Source organism: Sylvia atricapilla, chromosome 8 (genome assembly GCF_009819655.1).
Source record: "Sylvia atricapilla isolate bSylAtr1 chromosome 8, bSylAtr1.pri, whole genome shotgun sequence".
Classification (NCBI taxonomy): domain Eukaryota; kingdom Metazoa; phylum Chordata; class Aves; order Passeriformes; family Sylviidae; genus Sylvia; species Sylvia atricapilla.
This window is the reverse complement of record NC_089147.1, coordinates 32,534,233-32,558,034: the sequence shown is the minus strand read 5'-3', so window position 1 is coordinate 32,558,034 and position 23,802 is coordinate 32,534,233. Positions and strand designations below refer to the sequence as shown.

General features: G+C 43.7%; 1 protein-coding gene across 1 annotated transcript in view; it reads left to right on the top strand.

Moving 5' to 3' along the window:
* Positions 1-23,802, top strand: part of LOC136364585 (protocadherin-15-like) — a 177,719-nt gene that overhangs the window by 22,610 nt on the left and 131,307 nt on the right. The window contains exon 2 of the mRNA XM_066324539.1: positions 3,434-3,552. Coding sequence (XP_066180636.1) covers positions 3,462-3,552 — 91 coding nt within the window. The 5' untranslated portion in view covers positions 3,434-3,461. The remainder of the gene's footprint in view (positions 1-3,433; positions 3,553-23,802) is intronic.

The window sequence follows — 23,802 nt, the reverse complement described above, 5'->3', positions numbered from 1 at the left end:
GTTGTAGTCCAGTTGCATAGCAAGCTGCTTATTCTGGGAGCAGCAGTGTTGCTATCCTTGTGGTTTAACTTGACATTTCATCAGAATCAAAAATAAATCTGTCAAGATTCCAGCCTAAAAATCTCTCAGGAGCAGACTCCTCTCAAGGGTGTCAGATGAGCTCTGAATAACTTTCTAAAATAGAACATCGTGATTGGAGAGCTGGATTTATTTTGTTTTTCAAGGTTGTAAAATCAAATATCAGAGGCATCAGAAGTGAGTTTGTGCACTTCTTTTTAGGTCTGATAACACCTAAAATCTGTCTTTGGATGGGATTTTCCTTAGACAGACCTGAAGACCCCAAGAGTCTCCTGAATGTCTGTATTCTGGGATTTGAGGTTTAAAAGGTTGGAGGCAAATACCACCTAATGGAATAACACTGCTTCAAGTGGAAAAGCAGCTGAGACCAGTTCCTTCAGGAACTTTTGTTAACAGGGGAGGGAATAGTGGTGAAATACTGAGAAGTTCCCATCCCCAAAATTCCCAGGAGGTTTGATAGTGATGATTAATTGGAATCTGTTTGAGTAATGTGGAAACAGCTTTGATTTCTGAGTAGTCAGCAGGAATATATCATGGTGAAAGTAATTTTGGGCGCTTTTTTTGAAGGTGCTGTTGCAAATTCCAGAATGTCTTTAAAATGTGCTAAGTGGCAGGTTGGATGACAGTAACAAAATGAGCATTTTGGGAAGGAAAAGGCCCTTTTGAGCAATTCTGGTGTCCTGTCACATGGGAATAACAGTTCCTTTGGGAAGAGTCTGGAATTCTCCTTTAAGCTCTCTCTAACTTCCCGTTTTGCCACAAATTCCCATTTGAGCTGCTGGAGTTGCTCTCTCCTCTCTGAGGTTGTACCCTACAATTCCTTGAAAGGAGCTGAGAGTGAGGAGTGGGGAGTTGTGTCTCTTCTCCCAGGGAACAGGTGAGAGGAAACAGCTTCAGGTTGTGCTGGGGGAGGTTTGGGTTGGATATTAGGGAAAGATTCGTCATGGAAATGGTTGTAAAGGACTGGAAAGGGCAGCGGTGGAGTCTCCATCCTTGGAAGTGCTCAAGGCATGTGTGGATGTGGCATTTGAGGACATGGGTTAGTGGTGACCATGGTGTTCGTTGGTCTTAATGACCTGAATGGTCTTTTTCAACCTTCAGAATTCTGTGGCTCCACAATTTCCTGCTGGAATTTGGACAGAAACAGCTGTAGAAGGGCAAGGGAAGAGAAGGAGGGGAGAGGAAGAGGGAGGTTGTTTTGCATGACTTGTGTTGGAGCCCTGGGCACTGAGAATTTCAGACTCTCTGTGCTGACAGGCACTGACCCCCAAGAGAACACTGCACTTGACCTGAGGCCTTGGGGGAGGCTCCAAAATTGAGTGACAACACTGGGATTGTGGGTGTGGAGTTTGAATAGAAGTGTGTGTTATCACAGGGGGAAAACTCAGAGTTTAAAGTTTCAGAATATAGTAATATATATATAAAGCAAGATGGAGGATTTAGGGCAGAGGCTGAGTCCTCCTTTTTCACCTTCTTCTTCATGGATGGGTTTGGATGGTGTTTTGTAACTGGATAGAAAAATCTGCATTGTGGGCCATGGGTGGTTGGTTATTGGGTTAAAAGTAAAAATAATTTGGATGCCATTTCTCAACTGGACAGTTTGTGCTTAAAAGACCTTGTAGAGAGAGAGACAGGGGCCATTTTTAGTTTGTTAGCTGGAAGTGCTGTAGAACTCACGGTTTGTGAGGTTGTAATATGGATAAGAATTAATAAACATCTGAGTCTGAACATAAATTATCATCTCGAGTATTTAATCCCGACTCTGTCAAAAAGGAAATAAAAGCAACAGTGTGAATTCCTGGGTTCTGTGACCTGGAGCTGCTCTGTCACGACAAACATTGGTCTGAAATGGGAATGAACAAACCCGTGAGATCCGTGCTGAGGCTTTCACTTGTTTGATGGCCAATATTGAAGATTTTCCTGGAATTGCTGCCTCTTGTGGCCTGCACCAACCTCCTGCTGCTGGACAGGTTGGGAAGAGTCCAGCCTGAGGGGAGTTGGAGCTTGGAAAGGCCTCTCTCCATCCTTAACCCCTGGATGAGAAGCGGAGCAATGTGTTCAGTGTAAAATTTGAAATGATCTTGTTGCTGCCTTTTACTTCTCCAGAATATTGGTAATAAAAATCCAACAAAGTCACTTGCAGTCCGTGGCTTTTACAAAGGGAAAAGGAGCTGTGCTTGTTGTGAGGGAGCCTCATAAATCACAGGTTAGGATCATTGAATTTGGGAGAAACCTCTGATGTCCTGGAGATCCCACCATGTGACCTGTCCTAGAAGCAAACTAGAAAAAAATTATATATATTTAGAATATAGTCACTCAGGAACTTTAAATACTGGAGTAAATATGGGCCACTCAGTCTGGCTTATTACATTTCCCTACTTGCTCTCTTTCTCTTGTGGGAAACACCCTGCAGTTTTTCCTCAAAAACTCTTGGCAAACAATTATTTTGCAAGTTTGCTTGATTTTTAATAAATGCAGCTACTTTTTTATATAACTTGGTTTATATTGCTGAAAATCTCTCTTCATTCCGTGCTGCTGTCATTGTATTTATCCCAAACTTTTTAAATTTGAAGGAATATTTTTAAGTAATTCAATTTTGGGCTGCAGAATTGTGCTAATTCTTTTTATTGGAACCATGAATCAGAGCTTTTTTTAACTTCATGTTCCACACTCCAAGTATGGTCTGGAGTTCAGCCAGACCTGTCTTGCTGATTTTGGTGGGGGATTTTTTTTTTTTTTTGGTAGGGGGGTGGGTGATTTTTCTGTTTGTTATTGGGATCTGTGGGGGGTGGGGAGGGAAGGAAGAGGGTTGTGGGGTTTTGTTCGGAGTTTTTGTTTTTCTTGGGGGGTTTGTTTTGTTTTATTGTTTGGTTGGTTTTTTGTTTCAACCCAACAGCCTGTGTCCTTAAAGAAGGCCATCCTCATGGCTCATTCCCATTTTTCCTAGGCAATGCTTTTGAATCCCGAGTCCCTCTGGCCTTTTGCAGTGAACCCTCATTTTAATCAGGGCAATTTCTCTGCTACAGTTGCTTCTCCAAAGCTCTTGAAAGCAGGAAGGATAACATAAATACTTTATTGCAGGGAAATTATGGAAACCAGACATGATTTAAGCCAGAACCTTGCATTTTCTTGACTTAGAGGGCTGTGTACGCACAGTTATCGAGTTAATGAGTGCACACATCTTGATTAATGCTAATGGGCTTCTCCTTCCTTATTTCATTTATTTTTTTGTGGCTGAAACAATGCCATGCTCTTAGAGACTGCATATACCCTACGTAGTTACCTGTGAAAGAGTTTGTAGTGGCTCAGCTTTGTGCAAGTTGAGTAACAAAAGTGTCAAATCCCTCTTTTCCAGCTCTGCCTTGAGTGAAGTTTGACGGAAAATGGTCCAGCAGCTTTGTCTCTGGAAATGGTTCACAGTGGGGATGGCACTCGCTGCTGTCCTGGCACAAGCTCTGGCCCAGAATGATGAAGGTAAGGGTTTGGCTGAGGGGGTGGAGCTGTGGGAGGGCTCAGATGCCTCTGGAATTTCATTGGAATGGGTTTTTTCTCTCCCCCAGAATTATTACTCGGAGAAGTAGTTTAGTAGGAAAAGAGGTTTCAAGAAAGAAAAGTCAGGGTGTGTTTTTTGTTTCATGGCTTCCGCATCTACTGATGATTGCATTTTCTGAAGCTGTTGGTTTACCAGGCAAGATAAAATCCTCAGTTATGGTTATTCAGTGTTGGACTCGACCATCAGGATTGGTTTTGTCTTATTCATTGTGCAAGCTTTACCAGTGAGCTTTACTCTGTTCGTGAATCAGCAGTTGTGGTCGGAACAGAAGTTTGAGAGAATTGTTAATGACCGAAAACTTGGGAGAAAAAAAATCCACAGTGAGGGTTTTTAGAGAAACAATACTTCAGGAATCCTGAAACACGGCACCAGTAGCTCGTGTCCCTCCTCAGAGCATTTTGGTTGAGTTTAATTAAAAGACACCAGAAATGTGTCATGTCAGTGATCTGGTAATTAAAAATTACAGCCCTGGGTAACTGGTTAGGGTTTATTCTTTTGGACAATTTAACAGCATTAAAGGGCAAAGTCTGTCAGAGTTGTTCCTGAATACTCTTGGGAATAATGAGTGGGATAAGTGAAAACTGAGTGTGGTTTCAGAATGTCTGTACTGAAGTTGCTCATTATCCATGGCACTCCATGTGGGTAGAGCTGTAATTGTGCAAATTTATGACTTTGACATCTGGATCTTGGTTTAAGAACTTCTGTTTTGGCAGTTAGGAAGTAAAATAATTTTGTTTTCATGGGAAGTCTTCAATTCTGCTTGAATTATGCTTTGTTTTTTTCCTATTGAGTCCAAAGTCTCTGTTTCTTGCTCTCCTAATCACTCTCCCAATGTCCTTTTATTCCCTTCCATCCCCCAGCCCAACCCCACGTGTTACATTTAATGCCAATAATGTACAAGACAGCTAATTTAATTTTCTCCATTTTTACACCCTGTCACAATCACTGTCACTCCTGACACTGAAGTGGACAAGCTGCTCAATATTTCACGTATTTGCTCTGTGCTGGGGTGCAATTAACTGGGTTTTAATCATTTATTGCAGTGGAGGAGCGGAGCCATCAGGCTGGCCAAGGTTGACCTTGGTGGTGGTGGTTTAGGAGGAAGATGCTGGGTCGGGTTGGCCTCTGGCATGTCCAGCAGCGTGGGAGGACATGGAGGAGCAGTGGGATTAATTGTGGGAATCAAAGCAGGATTGTGGGACTGTAGGGAGCTGTGGAGAGCCCTCAGAGGAGGCTGGGAAAAAAAAAAAAATAGTAGCACTTCTCAGAGGCATTTTCATTCTTGCTCATGCTGGCAGCATCATATCTCTCCAAAAAAGCATCTCTGAGGAGAATAAAATGGGGATTTTTGGTGGAGGAGCCATTTCTAGTGAGGCTTGAGTGATGGTGAAGTGTGCAAAACACAGATGGCCTGGACAGGACAGGAACAATATGATCTGCTGAAGGGGGAAAAGGGATCCCTGAGGTTTCCATTTCTGTTCCTTTGTACTCTCATGACAAATTCTCCTCTCTGTGTCCTTATCCCAAGATTGTTCAGAATCCCTTTCCTTCCAGGTGATTTAGAAGGGAAGGGCCACCTCTCTTTAATGGTAGTGTCCTGTGACTGAGTAAAAACAGCAACTCCCTTACTTCAAAGGGTTCTAAACACAATTTTTGGGTGGATATTTTTAGCCTAGCTTGTGCCAATTTATTTATCACAGAACCCACGCTTGATTTTATCCTTAGTAATGTTCTCTTATGTGGCCTGAACAGGGCAACTTTGTTATAATGAGTGCAAATTTGCACCCTCTAGCCAAAATTCTTGCTGTTTTTTTTTTTTTTTTTTCGGGGGGACAGCTCAGAAATGCTGTTTTGTTCTTGAGGAACATGCAGCATCCTGACACAAACTGAACTGATTTTCTCCCCCACACTGTGTTCAGGAAAGGGTAAATGTAGCTAAAAGCATTTTGGATAAATTCCCCAGTGGTGTAATAGAGAAAAAATAAGCTGGAAACGGATTTAAGCCAAGGTGGGGGACTGGTGACTCAGCAAATGGCACCCACCTAACGAGGCAATGCTTACAGGAATAATTACTTGGAAATATGTTTCTTACAGCTAAATAGAAAACTCCATTCAAGGCTGGGCTGAAGGAGTTCTGGTGTGCAGGAACAGAATTTGTAACCTGAAATGTAACATAGAGAAGATGTGTTCTTCTGGCAATTGCTATTTACAAACAGTGTGGTTCTCTTAACAGCAGAATAATAAATACAAAGAAATAAAAAATCAGCTCTGGGCTGACATTATGGGCTGGTTTTTTTGCACCTAGTATGCCAATTCTCCATTTTCCTGGCAGGAGCTGTGCATGTTGACTCAGTTTCTTGCCCTTCTTGTTGTGTTTTGCTTCATTAGCTTGTAACTTCTCTGTTTCACAGGTTTTACTCGACCTCCTGTGTCAGCAAATCCTCCCCAGCTACAGCAATTAATGATGTCCCAAAGAAACTTCATCCAGAAGTGCCTTGGTCAGGCTGGGTTGGGTTTTTCTTTTCCCCTTAGAGTTTAGTAGGAAGTTTCCCCAGGATCCCCTCTGCTCCTGATGAAATTCAAGTACTTCCCATCTAGTGTAGGCCCTTTGTATTCAAACCCACCCCCTGTAATTATTAAAAAACACAATATTTTCTGTTGCAGAGCCATGCCATCAGTCCTAATTTGTTGATGAGCCCATTCAGTGTTTAATTTCAGTCCTCTCATCCCATAATGCTTTTGTTCAATCCTCTGGTGCACCAGAATAAATGTTAGGCTGGACTGTGGATGGGGAATATTGTGGATATTTTTGGTTTGGTTTTCTGAAAGGAAGAGATCTGATTTTACAATTCCTGCTGTTTATCTCTTTTCCACACAAGAGAAATGCTGCAAAGGTTTGATGATTTTTTTTTCCCCATAATCTTTTAGCTTAAGTAAAAGTAGAAATGTCACTTGTAGCTGTGCAATACGTGAAATTAGGTCAGGTGAAATCTCTTTTATTTTTCCAGTGCTGCTCTATTGAATTTGGAGGCAAACTCTGAGGCTAAAGTGATCAGGGAGGAGGAAGGTGGAAACAGGATCGAATTGCTCCTATTTTTTCATCTCTAATCCAATGTCCATGGCTCAAAGAAAAAAACTAGCAGCAATTTTTGTTCAGCAAAAAAGGCTGCTGAATTCAAAACTCTCCGCACTTTTATGCCAGACTAAACCAATCCAGCAGCAATTATTTGCCAATTAACATCTTTAATTGTCCAGCATTGAGTTCATACCTTTCATGAAAATACAAATGTGAGCTGGGGAGGGGCACAAAAAATTTATTCTGTACTCTTAAAAGATGAATAGAAGACAAAAATCATTCTGATCCTTTTTAAAAACCAAAAGCAAATGTGAAGACCCACTCACGAAATTTGCAATGGATCTGTTCTCGGGGTTTTCAGAAGTTGTGTAATGGGGCTGTGAGTTGTGGGGATTTGTTCCGTACCATGGGATTTTTGAAGGTTTTTTTGAAGGTTTCTGGGATGCTGCTTTTAAGCTAAAGTTGTTTTGCACTTTTCTTTTTTTTTTTTTTTTTTTTTTTTACATGAATGAAAAGAACACTTGAAGGTCCTTGTATATCTCCTGAAGATCTATAGCTGTAAAAGAATAGTGACAAAAATCCCGAATTCATACACTCAGATGAGCCCATCCTGGTCCTTTTGTTATCTTGTAAATTTGGGTTGTGTTTGAGGGGGGGGGAAGGGCTGGGTTTGATGTCACTTGTCCCTTACATTCCCCTGGCCCAGGGACCTGTCACACCAGAAATGTCGGTACTGGAGTCCCACCTGTGTTTGGGGTGGAGCCAATGGAACCACAGGATCATTTTTGTTGGAGAAGACCTTCTGAAGTCCAGCCATAATGCTGGGGATAAGGATTTCTAGAAGCTTCCACTCCAGAAATCTCCTGGAGCTGTTCCATGAAGTCATCCCGTCTGACTCACTTGAGGAATAATACTTGTTTATCCCACAGGAGATGCAAACAGGATGTTGGACATATTTCTCTTGGGGCGTATGGCTAAGAAGGAATGCTCTCTTGATTATTTAATGTTGGTTTTTTCAACTCTGTTTGGACTTATCACTGTAGTTCTTCCAGTCCTCTGGTTTCAGGCTCATTTCCTTCCTCTTCCTTCCTTTTTCTCCTTCACTGTGGAACAAGAGATGAGCCATGGACACCTGCACTGTGGAATGTGGAACTCACTGCTGGCTCAGTGGTTTGTTTCATTCTGAAACAAAATTTCACAAAATAAAACTGAGGCTAATCGGAAGATTTGCTCATCCAAATATGGATTTAATTTCCTAAGTGTTCAGCAGATGGATAATTCCTATCAGAACGTAATAAAAAAAACCCCATTTAAATAGTCTTTGCCACTATCCTGAGTGGGGGTGACTTTTTAAGTAAGCATTTTTTCTGTGAAAAACACAACTGTTCCCTTGTGCCACCAGGACTGTTCAACCACAAACCACTTCATCTGTTTTTCAAGGCCCCCTCTATTAGTTAATGTCTTTATTCAGTCTAACAATCGTCTGCTATGAAAATTGAATCACTGAGGGGCCTTACAAATCACCTTAAGAGGCTATTTTAGAAAGAAAATAGTTTCAGATCTTGATCTATTACTGCTGGGCAGGAAATTAACTGGGGAAAATGCATATTTGAGTACCTGGAGCTCATTGATCATTCCCTGAGCCCTGCACTGTGCAGATCCAGGGAGAGGGGAGGAATGCCACCAGGTTCTTGCCTGAGGGAAAGTGTCTGTTCTTGGGAACAGGAGTCATTTGTGTGTTTTATGGGGACTTGCTGCGTTTGGTTGGGAGCTGTGCAGTTGATCCTACAGGGAAAAGAGCTCTCCTTGATGTTGTTGAGTTGTAGTGGAGCCATTAAGTTCCTCTGAAGGGTTCAGTTCTTCAAAGTGTCTTTGAGTTCCACCAGCAACACTTTGAGGCGACAGAAGATGAATTCCCTGTGGTGAGAGGTGAGTTATTCCCGCAATAGGGGCACTGGAACGAGGTTCATCACAGTTAATGTACAGATTTTAACCCTGGTGCAAGGAGCCGAGTACCCTGGGATCTCCCTGTGGCTGTGCTGGGAGGGATGAGGCAGGAAGCTGCTTCTGGAGAAGGAGGAGATGCCAGATTCCCAGCTGGGAACCACCAGACTGCGGGATCTGGCTAGGAATGAGCCTCTTCCACTGGATTCCCTATTTGTTTTCTGCTACCAAGATGAGCAAGGGCCCGGAGCATCTGGGTGCCCAGGAAAGGCTGCGGGAGCTGGGGCTGTTCAGCCTGGAGAGGAGCCCCAGCGGAGAGGGGCCCCCAGCCCTGGGTGTCCCTGTGTGCAGGGAGGGCTCCCAGCAGGGCCCAGGCTCTGCCCAGGGGGCCCAGCAATGGCCCCAGAGCCACGGGCAGGGCCTGAGCCCAGCAATTCCCCCTGCACAGGAGGCACAACTTCTTCCCTGGGCGGTGCCCGGCCCTGAGCACATTGTCCACACAGCCCGGGGGGCTCCTCCCTGGGGCTGGGGCAGAGCTGTGTGCACACAATGCTGTGCCCTGTGCTCTGGGATGGCCCTGCTGGGGCACGGAGGTGGCACCAGGTGCCCACCCAGCTCCTGCGGCCTCTGACAGCCTGGGAGCCTGTGATTCTCCTGCCCATGTGTTGGATTGTCTGGATTTCAGGGTATGAAACACCAATGCTCTTTGGTTCCTTTACCCATTCCTTGAGTATCCTGAGCCATTCCTTGGTGGGAGGAAGGCTGTGAGAACTGAGCTGGGTCTTTCCCTCCAAGGGCTCGGTTCCTAAAGGTGTTAGTCACGACTGGGAAGAGGAACTCCTGATGCAGGAAAAGCAGAAACCCCCCTGAAAATGCCTTGGAACACCTTGTGTCTCCTCCAGAAGAGTCATTCACACTTTGGGACTTGCAGGTCTAAGTCCGGTGATAATTTTAGGGCTGAAATCCTGAAAATCATCAAACACCGTGTCTGTGCACTCATATGTTGGTTTATAGCTGTGTAGTCTGTGTGTGAGCAGAGCCACTTCAGCTCTTCAGACAATGAGCTTTCTGGTTCATTCTTCAATCATGAAGAATGTATCTGCTCTGTATCTGCTCTAAGCAGCATGAAGACTTGGAAGGCCATAACCTTTCCTTTCTGGTCTTCTCTTCAGCAGAAAGATATCTGCAGCTTAGTGAGACCACTAGATTTTAGTATTAAGGTAGCTCATTTAAATGGACTCTGTTTCTTTACTAGGAAGCCCTAAAATGTAAATGTTTTAACTTTGGAGGAAATCAGACTTTGAAATCCTCTTTGAGGGGCAGTAATTTAACTGGTTTGACTTTCAAAGAACCAAAAAAGACACTGTAAGTGGCAGGATTTAAAATCTGCCTCGGTGTCATGCCTTTCATCTCATACTCCACCAGTAATTTATGTTGCCTCCTCAATTTTAGTTTTCATTGGCAATATTATATTTGTAGCAACAGTTTGGAAGCACAGAAATCCCGTGTCTTGGTTACATGGAAAGTCAGGAATCCTTTCTTTACCTGCTGTCCCTGCTGTGTTACTTTCCAAACCCTCTTCTCATTTCTCCTTGTCTAAGTCTACCACTAAGAATTATTTCCTGAATCCTTATATGAGACTGTGAACAGATAAACTCTGATAGAAGCTGCCCCCCTCTTATTGTGGTTTAATCTGGTTTATTATGAGAAGTAGCTGTTTAAAACAAGGCACAGGAACTTCAACTTGATCAAACCTTGATTTTGTAGGATTTGATTTTCACATAACAAGAACAGACTCAGGGCTGTATCCCTTGGAGCACAGGATCTGTGTGCTCTGAATCACTTCGAGTGCCCAGAAACTTCCTTGTTGATGGTGTTATGGACTCTTCCTTCAAAAGGCTTTAAACAGGGGTCTGTATTTATCAGAGCCTCTAGAAAGCCTGGACTTCTACAGGGGGTGAGTTCCTGCCCAGCCAGAAGGATCTATGTCCAGTTTTGTCCCTCTCAGCCAGAGAGCCCTGGAGGGGCTGGAGCGTGTCCAGGGCAGGGCAGGGAGCTGGGGAAGGGGCTGGAGCCCCAGCAGAGGCTGAGGGAGCTGGGAAAGGAGCTCAGCCTGGAGCAAAGGAGGCTCAGGGGGGACCTTGTGGCTCTGCACAAGTCCCTGCCAGGAGGGGACAGCCAGGGGGGGTCGGGCTCTGCTGCCAGGGAACAGGGACAGGACAAGGGCAAAGGGCCTCAGGCTGGGCCAGGGGAGGCTCAGCTTGGCCAGCAGCAGGAATTTCTCCATGGAAAGGGTGCTGAGGCCTTGGCAGGGGCTGCCCAGGGAGCTTTGGAGTGCCCATGGCTGGAGGTGTCCAAGGCAGGGCTGGAGGTGGCACTCAGTGCTCTGGGCTGGGCACGAGGTGGGAATCAAAGTCAGGTTCAGTGATCCCAGAGGGCTTTTCCAGCCTCAGGAGTTCCAGGATCTCTCCTGCTGTGTGCACTGGGAGCCATGCTCTGTGTCTTGGCAGTAATCATAAGGGCTGAGCTCTCCCAGCTCGGTTTAATGTGTTCATTTTGCAGTAATCATTTTCACATTAGGGCGTTGTTACTGCTCAGCTGTTGTCTGCCATTAAACACAGGCAGGGCTTTTTCTGACTGGAGCTCATGGAAACTCTGGGATTTTACATGGAATGTCCATGGTGAGGAAGTATCTGGGGATTTGAACCAAAAACCCCAAACCAAACTCTTTCCATCACATCTTTTCCATAAACACTGCTGTAATTTTTAAATGCCCGGGTACGATCACTCTCAGCCAAACACTTTCTCCCTTGTCTCTTCTGGAGATTCTCTGTTGAAAGACAATAATTTTCCTTTCTTTTTTTTTTTTTTTTTTTCCTTTTTCTTTTACATGGTGAAAAGAAAACTTTTGGGTTAGGTTGGAAAAAAATAGTAAGAAAGGGGGAAAATACCCTCTATGCTTTGCAGTATTTTTTAGACAGTGTACTGAGGCATGGAGAGGTTTAAATTGGCAAGGAGATGAACAGCTGATATATGCAGGCAGAAATCAAATGTTTAAATAATGCCAAATTATCCTGCTGCACCTTGTTAAACATGACTGCAGTGGGAAGGGACTAAGGAGGTGGGGAAGGGAGCAAGGAGAGAAACTGTCTTCTTCAACTGGATTAGAGAGAAATGGGATTTCTCTGCAATTGAAGGCTCGCTTCTAGTCTGAATTATCCTGGAAAACTGATTTGCACAGGAAGGGGGTTGTGGTGTGAGTTTGCCTCCAATATAATTTCAGTTCCCTTTTATGAATTTAATGGCACTCTGTGATCACTTCTCATTTCAGGAACATCTTACTGGGGTTTAAGTTCAAGGAATTGCAAACTCTTGGGCATCTTTAAATCTTCAGAGCAGGAGACCATAGAATCCCAGAATTCTTTAGGCTGGAAAGGACCTCTAAACCTGGGACTGATCCCCACCTTGTCCCCAGCCCAGGGCACTGAGTGTCACCTCCAGCCCTGCCTTGGATCCCTCCAGTCATGGGCACTCCAAACCTCCCTGGGCAGCCCCTGCTATGTCAGACTTTTTTTTTTTTTTTTTAGTTCTGTACCAGAAAATCTTAGTTTTAGCCTCTGATTTATAAGCTGCTGATGGTTTTGCCAGCAATATTGATGTAACATGACACATTTGATTTATTTGCCCCTTTTATCAGGTTATCCAAAGGGACAGGAGTTAATGATTTGACCTGCTGGGCAAGTCCGCCATGGGTTAATTTCACATCTAATTTCCAAGCAGAGATGTTTGAAGGGGACTGTTTGGCCCTAGAGGGGAACAGAGAGTGTTAAATAACTTGAGGCTCCCTCATTTAAGCATTTAATTTGATCCCCCAGCTGGTCTTAACTTTTAAACCAAGGTTTCTGGTGTTGCCTGGTGTCGCTTTTCTCTATGACCAGTTGGCCAGTGCAGCCTGATTGTGTTTCTTGAAAAGTGGCCAGGCTGTTGATTCGATTCCAAATAACACAGCACAAAAATTGATTACTGCAAAAAATCGCAGGAAATTTTGAAAAATACTTCCTGGAAAAAAATAAAATCAAACGAAAAAGAGTGGAGTGGGGTTTTATTCCACATAATGGTGCTGGATGAAAGTTTCTAGTGTTTAAATTCTATTTTCCTATCTTCTTTTATATAAAAAATGGATTTCTACTGTTGTTTTATTTTGCTGCTGTTAAGAGATTTTACTCTTAGCAAAAATTTCTTGACTACTCAGACTTTTTATTCCATAAAATGGTTGGGATCCTGCCATCTGAACTATTATAAAGCTCAGTGTGCTTCTGTTTTGTTTAGAAAGTGAAGTTTCACATCCACAAGTCAAAAACTTCAGCTTTGCTCTTTCTTCTTCTCTTGTATTTTTTTTAACCCTTCCAAGCTTTCCTTTACTATTTTTTATTGCAAAACTAATTGCACAAATCTGGGCACTGTTCTTTGTGATTTCCTGACAGTTTGAAGAGTTTTGTGCTAAATACAAAACAAAAGAGGAAATTTGTGGAGGAGGAGGATATTTCATGAGGGTGTAGACTGACAGGACAAGGGGGAATGGCTTTAAGCTGGAGGAGGGAAAGATTAGGTGGGATCTTGGGCAGGAATTGTTCCCTGGCAGGGTGGGCAGGCCCTGGCACAGGGTGCCCAGAGCAGCTGTGGCTGCCCCTGGATCCCTGGCAGTGCCCAAGGCCAGGCTGGACTTTGGGGCTTGGAGCAGCCTGGGACAGTGGAAGGTGTCCCTGCCCATGTGTGCCCTACTTACTTAGCCTTTAAAAAGTCCCTTTTCACTCGAATGATTCTATGATTCTGTGCAGGTCCTCTGCTGTGACACACACAAGCACAAAGAAAGCATGTTCCTCAATGCTTTGGGGTGTTTTTCTGATTGATTTTTGATTTTTTTCTGTTGTTGTTGTTGTGTTCATAGAAAAAATAAAGAGAACTCCAAGTTAATGCTCCTAATTCACCCACCAGACAAAAGCCTCTTCTTCTCACTGTGTAGCACTGTGCTCCAGTGGATTTGCTGCTGCCCCATTTAATAGAACTGGGATAGATTTCCAGCCAGGACAAAGGTACTTTGTGTCTCATCAGAATCAGATCTTATAGAATATGGTGTTTCAGTGAAGGGGAAGCTGTAAACAAAATCTCTATCAACAAAGCCAGCAGAATAACATCTCTGAGTGATTGATGGCTGCTGTGGAAATAAATTCAAGGCTGTAAAAATTTCCTACGGTTGCATATGTTAGAAAAGATAAGATGTATGGGATGTTCAAATACAAATGATGTGCAAGTACAATTTTTGTATTATTTATAAAAGGGAAAAATAAAAATCCAGTGGAGGGTGAAACTTTAACTCACAGAATGTACCACATCCAGCCTGGCCTTGGGCACTGCCAGGGATCCAGGGGCAGCCACAGCTGCTCTGGGCACCCTGTGCCAGGGCCTGCCCACCCTGCCAGGGAACAATTCCTGCCCAGTATCCCATCCAGCCCTGCCCTCTGGCACTGGGAAACCATTCCCTGTGTCCTGGCACTGCAGGCCTTTGTAAAAAATCCCTCTCCATCTTCCCCATCAGCTCCTTCAGGATGCAACGAGGTCACTTGGAAGCTTCTCCTCTCCAGGCTGAGCAGCCCCAGCTGTCCCAGCCTTTCCTCCCAGCAGAGCTGCTCCATCCCTCTGCTCATCCTGGAGCCTCCCCAGCCTCTCTCCAGCAGCTCCAGGTCCCTCCTGTGCTGGGCCCCAGGGCTGGGGCAGCTCTGCAGGTGGGGTCTCTATTCTAGAACTCATCCTGCTTCTCCATGCGCCATGTGGCTTGGAAACACAGAGCTTTTCTTCAGAAATACTCTGGAATAATTTCTGGGTGAACAGAAAAAAAAAAAAAAAAAAAAAAAAAAAAAAGGAATTATTTTAAAATTAATATTTGATTATAGTTGAGAAGTAAATGAGGAACACTCTGGCTGCCCATGACATCGAGGGTCCTGTGGTCACTGAAAACAGATGTGGCCTTTGTTTCATTTGCTCTTTGCAATCTCTCAAAGGTTCCACTATTGCTGCCCATCTCTCAAACCTCCCGTGCCCAACATGCAGGAAAGCAACATAATTTTTTATTTAATGAGCTCAGGCACACAAGCAATTAATAAGGTGTAATCAAATGGAGCTAATTAGGCTGACACAGCCTCGTGCCTCTGGAATGCTGCTTCAGTCTACTGCTCCTCATATCTCCAATTTGATCTGTTTAGGTAAGAAAATGGATGGGGAGAGTGACACAAGGCAGTGGTTTTCCAGCTCCAAGGCTTGGTGTTTTTATTCTGCTCAGGAGATGGTGATTAACAGGTGAAGAGAGGCTCTGCTTGCCCAAGAAACCTGAGGGTATCAGGGTATTTTAAATATCACTGAACTGCTCAGTATCCAAACTCCTTCCACATAATCAGCTCCACATAATCACTGACCCCACTATGGTCTGCTAATTAAAATAGTAATGAGCAAACTGCTAGGGAAAGGCAAACTGTGAATGGCTTCAGATAAACAACTGGTTTCTTCTTTCTCCAGAATTAAACCCATCATGAACCAGAATCTTGCCCCCAACCAAAAACAGCACCTAATTTTGAACTTAAAGAACATGAGCAATCACACGTAGAAAATAATAAAGAACTCCCAGAGCTGTGATCAGGTTTGTTTTGGGTTTTTTTTTTTTTTTTTTTCTCACCAACCCTGTGGGTAGAACCTTTGTATAATTAAGTACTGGAGGTCTGCAAAGAAAATACCTTATCTGCTTGTTCTTCCCTTGTAATCAATGGCTTGGGATTTATTGTGCAGCTGGCTAATACAAAATTAATCAAGCTCTCCATTTCAGCCAGCCTGGAGCTGGAGCAGAGGCTGAGAGGCTCCGTGTCAGGTGTGCTTCCTCTTTATCAGTGTCGGTGTGTGAGATAAAATCAAAAAATAGGGCTTCAAAAACTGAAAGGAAGAGTTTGGGCATTACTGAACGCTGAGGAGACTTTAAATCCTACAGAAATACCCATGCAATTGCTGTCTCATCTGCAGGATTATTTCCAGTGCTATCTCTGAGGGGAAAACCTTACAGGAAGGATTTGAAAGCTGCCCTGAATCCTTTTATTTCCAGCTATTAGAAATGAAACTGAGTCCAGCTTTAGGCATCACTTTGTCCTCCTGCTGGTGGCTTCTGTGTAGCCTGTGGGTCCAAATTACTCATGTATTTTTATGAATTATAATTTGTACAACTAAGAAAAAAATGCATTTTTTTTGCTGCTCATCCTTGCTGATGGAAAACTTGTCTGGATGTGCATCTGTATTGGGCTGACCTAGCAAGGAGACCTCCTAATCCTGTCCTTTCCAGGCAGGTGCTGCTTGGAGCAGGGTTTGGTGTATCCTTAGGTCTTTGGAAGATGGGCAGGGACTGAGGTTCCTTTGGTACTTCCCATTTTTCCTAGGAGCCAAAACACTGAGAAGAGTTGTATGCTTACAAGGACAGATGATCAGTCTTAATTTCTGCCAGCAAATATCCTCCATTATTATTATTTTAATGTTGATTGTCTTTGCAACAAGGTGCTGAGTTGCATTTTATGCTAATTTGCATGCGTAAATGAAAATAAAATTAATGTATGTAGGTAAACAAATACAAAATGCAAGTTCAGCTTCTTGCCAGCATCAGGAGCAGTATTTATGAATTTTTTTCCTGCCATTTCCTAGAGTCATTGAGGTTGGAAAAGCCTTCCAAGACAAGGGAGTCCTACCTGTGCCCAATGCCCACCTTGTCCCCAGCCCTGAGCACTGAGTGCCACCTCCAGCCCTGCCTTGGACACCTCCAGGGATGGGGACTCTACAGCTGCCTTTTAGGGAATGATATTTTTCCATGCCTTCACCTCCCCAAGAGTGGAGCCAGACAGAGAGATTTTAATGGTAATCAGGACATCCTGTACGGTGTTTATGTTTGAAAGTGTTTTCTAAGGAGGTAAAAATGGAGAAGTAAATATTTCTGAGCTCTGGAGTCAATATTGCAAGGGATATGAACATGTCTTTTCCAATGCAGCAGAAATCCAGTGACTCTCTCCTTGCAATTTATCAGTTGGTTGATGATAAAGGGTTCAGACAGCAGATAAACCATCCTTACACTTCATTTTCACAATGTTAGTAAAGAAAAAGTAAGCCACAAAAAATCATCCTGACTAAAGTTTCTGGAAGGAGTCTTTTAGTGTTTAGAGCCTGGAGAGTCCACACAGCAACATTCATGGTAGGACACAGGGAATGGCTTCCCAGTGCCAGAGGGCAGGGCTGGATGGGATACTGGGCAGGAATTGTTCCCTGGCAGGGTGGGCAGGCCCTGGCACAGGGTGCCCAGAGCAGCTGTGGCTGCCCCTGGATCCCTGGCAGTGCCCAAGGCCAGGCTGGACTTTGGGGCTTGGAGCAGCCTGGGACAGTGGGAGGTGTCCCTGCCTATGCACTGGATGGGCTGTGAGGCCCCTTCCCACCCAAACAAGTCTGGCATTCTGTAATCAACCTCTCTGATTTTAACATCACCTTTTTGGGAATCCTCTCCAGGATGGATGCTTGGGACCACTGTGAGCTGACAGGTGTTGAGTGCAACAGTCCTTTGTCCCATCCCATAATTCCTCTTTACACAGGAGATACCTGTAAACCTTCCATTCATTAAAAGAAACCCTAAATTGGTTCAAAGGCAATCAAAGGTTCTCTGTAATTTGCAACTTCCAGACGGTTTTGGAATAATAGGGCCCAAACTTTCCAAAGAGGAGGATAAGGAGATTGTGGTAGGAGTAAGAGAGGATGCCAGCCAGAAATGTCCTCTAACATCTCAGGATGTGGTTTGCTTATTAAAGAGGTATTTAAGAAAAATAAAGGTATAAGTCCCTCTTCATGCTTTTCACCAAAAGGATTTTCTAAAATAAAATTTGAAGAAAGTACTGACTTTGCATTCCCCCTTTCTCATCCTGCTTTTCTAGGGGTTCGGTTGGGTGTGTTTTTTTCTTGTAAATTGGGAGATATTTTGTGAACTTAGCCGAAAACGTAAATGATAAATGGTGGGACCGGAAGCCTAAGCTCGTCTCCTGTAACGCATTGTGGAGTGGGAACAATTTTAATTATAAAACTAAGATAACCTTGGTTTTTACTCAGCAAATTAGATCTCCAAAGTGTGCAGCTCACCAGGAGAGCCACAAATAACTCTGTAGCTCTCTAGCACTGAAATCCTCACTGCTTTCCTAATTAACTCAGGCTGGCTGAACACTGGCTGGCTCTGGGATGGTCAGAAAGCAGCTCAGGCTTCAATTATTGAACCCATTGGACCATAATTCATTAACAGCCACTTCCACAAGGCTGACACTTCTGTGGAATCTCCTTGTTCTGTGTTCTTCATGGATGGGGGACGTGCAAATGGCTGGGACAATCAGGAGCTGCCCAATCTCTTAGGTGCCCTCAGCTTTCTTGAGGGGGAGAAAGGACCTTCTGCCTGTGATTTGGGAGCCTGTTTTCCTCTCACACCTTGGCACCCTGGGAGGGCAGCACTTTCCATGTCCTTGGCTGAGGACTAACTTTTCCATCCCTGAGTAACTTTTCTTTCCCTTACTTTGTGTTGGCATCCTCTGTGCAAAAGGAGGTGACTTTTTGAAGCCACAGGAACCCCACCATAAGTAGGAAGTTCATTCCACTCCATTTCCTGAGTCCTGCCACTGCACGTCTGCCTGGAAATGGGCTTAAAACCAACATTTTGGCCCTGTGGGGGCTTTTTTCAGTTGCTAATTTTGGATACTTACATTCGATAAGCCCTTCCAAAGCACAGCACCCCGTCTTACCTCCTCCCAGTGTCCAGTGGGAATTAAATCATAGTTTAGTTAAGACACAGTACCAAGGTCCAGCCTTTAAACATCCAGGTGAGTCCTCAGTGGTGTAGACAGTTGTTCCTGCAGAGGTGAAATGGAGAATTCCCTGGTTTCAGTTGGATAATTCAGGACAGTCCCATGAGCGTAGGAGGTGTTCCTTCAGAGCAGGGTTGCGTTTTTGGGGAAAGATGGAGAAAATTGCACTGCTGTAATTAAGATGCACTTGTGGCAATCTGTCTGGGTGTTTTTAGCAGTGTCTAAGGGAGAGTTTGAGGAGCTGAGGGAATTGAGCGTCTTAAGACCAAGGGGATGTCTTGGGATGGCAAAGCCACGTCCTCACCTTCTCCCACTGCTGCTTGAGGTCTTGATTAAATTACAGGAAAGTGTTGATCAACATTGCCTTCATTAGAGATGTCAGGAGAGAGCTATTTATAGGCACAATATGTAAATCTCCCCAAATAGGTGGTTAATTCCCTGGAACACAAACAATCCTAGGAGTGGCAGCTTAATTAGCACCCGTTTTCCTGGGTTACCTGTTGGAGACTGGCACCAAGGGGAAGGTTCTGGGATTACTGGGATATTTATAGCCTGGGAGAGGTGACTTCAGAAGAGCAAAATTGTTTGTTCCACCAGACACTGACAACTTGATTCATTTTCTTCAATAACATGTGGATGTTGCTAATTTTTTTTAGGTGGAGGGAAGGGATTTAAGAGTCTTAAAACCCCAAAGTTGGAGGTTTCATGTCTGTGTAATTCTGTTCTACCTCCAGTTTGTAAAGTGCTGCTTTTTAAAGGAAGCCACTGAAATCACAGCCTCAAAAATACATTCAGTGGTATTCACATGGTTATTAAAACTTTCTAAAATTTGGCATCTGTTTTTACAGAGAATAATATTCCCGTGTACACATCAAATTTCTGTGGAGGATTTTTTTTTTTCCCTAAAATTAGTTTAAAAATTACTTTTAATGCTTCTTTCTCTCATCTTGGCTCCTCTCCATCAGTTCTGTGGAACACAAACTGAGGTTTTTCTGTGCCTCTTGTGGAAATATAAAAGTCTGGGCTGAAATAGGAGAAACTCTTCAGGGCAAGATGAGAAACCTGATTATTAAATATGATTTTCAACTTCAATATTTAACCTAAGTTGTAAAACTGACAAATTTACCCTTTAAGAATAGGACAAGGGTGAATATTACTGGCTCGTCTCATGTTACAATTATTAAATGTCAATGTATTTGAGAAAAGAAATTCCAACAATATGAATTGTTAGTAATATCTCCAACTGTTTTTCCCAAGTTGCTTTTACTACTGGTACTACAGCAGTCAAAATTTGCTTTAAAAGTTGCTTATAGTACCAAAAAGGGTTGAAGTTCCAATATTGGAAATTTTTCATCCTCCTCTATGAAAATTCCATCTTAAATGAATTACAGGCATAATAGGGAAAATGCAATCTCAAAGAAAAAATTGAAAATAAGATGAAATTTCAATGCTGGGGGCAAAGTAATGGCTAAAAGCAGGTTTAATCAAGTTTTGAAAGTACTTCTTAAGATACTGCAGCTTCTCTCGACTCATCCAGTGCTTTTTAATGGTCTTAAAAATGACTTTTGGTAATGGTAATTGTAGCTGCTGCTTGGCATAGTATCATGTTTTTATGTGCTTTACAGTGTTTTGAGGCACAAGTATGATTTTAAAGACTCCTGTCAACTCCAAAACTGCTTGTAAAATGGGGAGTTATTTCAATCTAAAAGCACAATGTCTGAAAGAGGGATGGCTCTGCATTCTTCTCGAGCTGTAAAAATAAAATAGCAATGCACAGCCCTGGCAGTGCAATTTGCACGTCTCAAACCCTTTAGAGATACTGTATCTGTAAATAAAATAAAGAAAAAAAAAAAAAAAAGAAGGTGGAAAGATGACAGAATAAAGCCATGAAATAAATTGGCTGATCAGGCTGCCGTGTCCTGAAATGGAACGGGAGATTTTCACAATGGTCTTTATTTGCTTTTTGTCCTTTTGGCACTAGATTGTCCCCCCAGCCTCACTTTTTGTCTAGTTCAAACCAAACCCAACCCCAAATCGACCTCTCCCTCGAGCCTTGGAATGCCTGAGCTCCAGATTTTAGAGCAGGGCTTAACTCTGATCAAAGCACAAAAACGTTGGAGGTTTAAGCAGGATCTCAAACGGGTCTGAATCAAGCTCAGGTTCGCTGGGGTGCCTTCCCAGACTCTCCAATTAGGGATTTCTCTCAGGAAGAGCTGAAAATAGCCCATGAAAGCCCTTCTTATGCCATTTTTTCAATGCAGTGCCATGGCAGCACAAGCCAGATAATGTAAAGGTTATGCCAAGCTCCTCTGAAACTGCCCAGCTGTGGAGCTGAATGGCCACACAGGAAACAAGGCGGGGCGTTTTCCCCTGCCATGGAGTTGCTTGGTTACTCCGTTTAAATGTATGGCTCTATGTGGCTCTTTATGAGGACCCTCAGCCTGTAAATCAAGTTTTAAAGACTCTTTCAGGGCTGTGTTTTTCCCCCCTGAGTGTTCCCCTGCTGAATGGAAGTGGAGGTAAGGACAAAGCACCGCTTCCTTCGGGAGCAGCTGGGGCATTTTGGAGAATGGAGCGCAGCTGGAAACAGAAATACCTGTTCAGGCAGAGAGAGATGGGAGGTGCTTTAGCTCAGCCTGCAAGAATTTCACTCCTTGACTCTCCAGTTTGGAGAAGCTGATCTGGCTTTCCCAGGCATTGCCAGCTCCCGGGAGCTTTGCTGGGGGTTTCAATCCATAAAAGACCCCAGGCTGGGGGTTTCAGCATTGACATGCTGGGCTTGTGAATGATGGAGATTTCTTGAACTGGGCTCTCTCAGCAGCTTGTGCCACCAGCAGCCACCTCAGGGTCACAACTGCCCTCGTGGCACTTGTGCTGGCAGGGTTTTAGTGGATCAGTGCAGGTGTTCTGGCCTCGTTCCATCCTCACAAACTCGAATTTCCAGCCCATGGTCGGACAGAAATCAGGTATCTATTTCCTCATTAATCACTTAATTCCTTATTTAAAACGGCCACAGCATTATCAGTGACTCAGGCTTGAGGATGGGACTTGGTGAATCTCACTTTGTATCTCCAAGACTTCTGTGCCTGATGGGCTGAACCATGTAGAGGAAATAAAAAAAAGCCTTTAAATACTTTAAAGTTGCAGAATGTTTAGGTTTGGAGGGACATTAAAGATCCAAAATTCCATTCCCTGTCGTGTCAGGGACATCTTCCATTGTCCCAGGCTGCTCCAAGCCCCAAAGTCCAGCCTGGCCTTGGGCACTGCCAGGGATCCAGGGGCAGCCACAGCTGCTCTGGGCACCCTGTGCCAGGGCCTGCCCACCCTGCCAGGGAACAATTCCTGCCCAATATTCCACCTAAATTTCCTTTTTGTCAGTCTCAACCCATTCCCTGTGTCCTGTCCCTCCAGTTCCTGATGCAGGGTCCCTCTCCAGCTTCCCTGTGTCCCTTCAGACCCTGGAAGGAGCTGTGAGGTCTGCACACAACCTTCTCTTCTCCAGGCTGAGCAGCCTCAGCTTCCTCAGCCTCTCTTCATTTCTGACTCTCCAAACTCTCTCTCACAAGCTCTTTCCTTCCCCTCTCCACGATGGAAAGGGTCATGGTTGAAGAGAAGAGTATCCGTGAAATTAAAACTGCTGAATGTTGAGAGGTTGTTTTGTTTAATTCTCTGTAGAGCTAAATTAAAATACTTATCAACACAGAGGGAGAGAAACAAAACATAACAAATCCAGACTTTTTGCTCCTTTCTAGAAAAGTCTCCTCTGCTTTTTTCAAACTCTGCTCCCACTCTGTGGAAAATAATTCGGACTTGCTTGCCTGGTCAGTGTTTTTGTAGTAGCAAAGAAGTTGTCATTGCCTCGTTCCCACAGAGGTTTTCTCTCCTTTGGATGTTGTGCTATCCAAGGTTTTTTCTTTCCCATGCATATCAAAGAAAGTGGCTTTAGTGGCTCCTTGAAGAATTTTCCATTTTGCCATCTGTCTTATTGACAGCACACAGCCACTGAAGTGGATGGGAGCCCTGAACTCACCATAAATTCTTGTTTGCTGCAGTGTTTGGGGATGATAAAGTAGTTTATTGGAGCCATGGAGGGAACAGAATGTTGGTAGGGAATGGTTGGATGCTGCTTCTTCCTGCACCATGATGGGGTGGTACCATATGAACAAGCTGTGACTTGTTCAAATCAAGCTTGCTCCAAGATGTTGTGGATGCTGCACACTCATGGATTCAGGAAGAGTTTGGAAAAACTAACAAAAAGACACATTTAAGAGTTAATACTTTGGTTTTTTTCTGTCTTGGGGAGCAGCCCTAGGAAGAAAGGGAATTGATGCTGAGGAGCCTTCCACTGTTACAGACAAGGTTTAGAGTCTGACCTTCATTTCAGTTCAAATTTAGAAATAGACTTTTTTTTCCTACCAACAAATAAAATAATTTCTTTCAACAGTTAGTGAGTAGAGCTTTATTAAATGGAAAATCTTTTAAATTGGGCTGAGTATCTGCTAGGAACTGAGTCAGAGATTTGAAATTGCCCATTGCACTCCTTGCGACTGTTTAAATAAAAACAAACTGAACTATTTATCTGACTAAATAAAAGCAAACTTGAATGTAAGATAAATAATGAAATAACTCAGAGTAATGATTGAGTGTTTCTGCAGCAGCTGGAAGAAGAGTTGGTGATTAGCATATGGAAGTGGATTTTTCCCCCCCCAGTTATATTTCAGGAGTGCTCAGGAGGAGATTGCCGTTACTTCCCAGAATCACGTCTCAGGAAAGTCCAGGTTGTCTCTTTGTTTCTCCAGAAAGGTTCAGGATAACTGTTTGTTTCCCCAGGAAGGTTCAGGCTGGCTGCTTGTTTTCCAGGTGATTGTGCTGTTCTCCCTGAAGAGCTCCTCACTTATTTTTTGTGTCAAGGTAAAACTCCTTCTGTCTTTGGAGGGCTAGGACAAAGTTAGAGAACTTTTTTTTCCCCAAAGCTATGATCTGTTAATGGGAATACAAATCCCCTCTCGAGTCTTGTAGGAGGCTTTTTGTGCTTGAAGTCACTTTTTAGTGCTCTGTGGGCCAAGCTATTTTTCTTAATAAACTTTGAAGACCAGAACTGCCCTCTCCTGACACTGCTCCCACATCATTCAAATGTTTTATTGAGCTGGAATGCAGAGATACAGGAAGTATGGGTGGTTATTTGGGGTTTCCAAGTGGTTGTGTTTGGTAGGAGTATAACTACAATAATTCTGGACGGC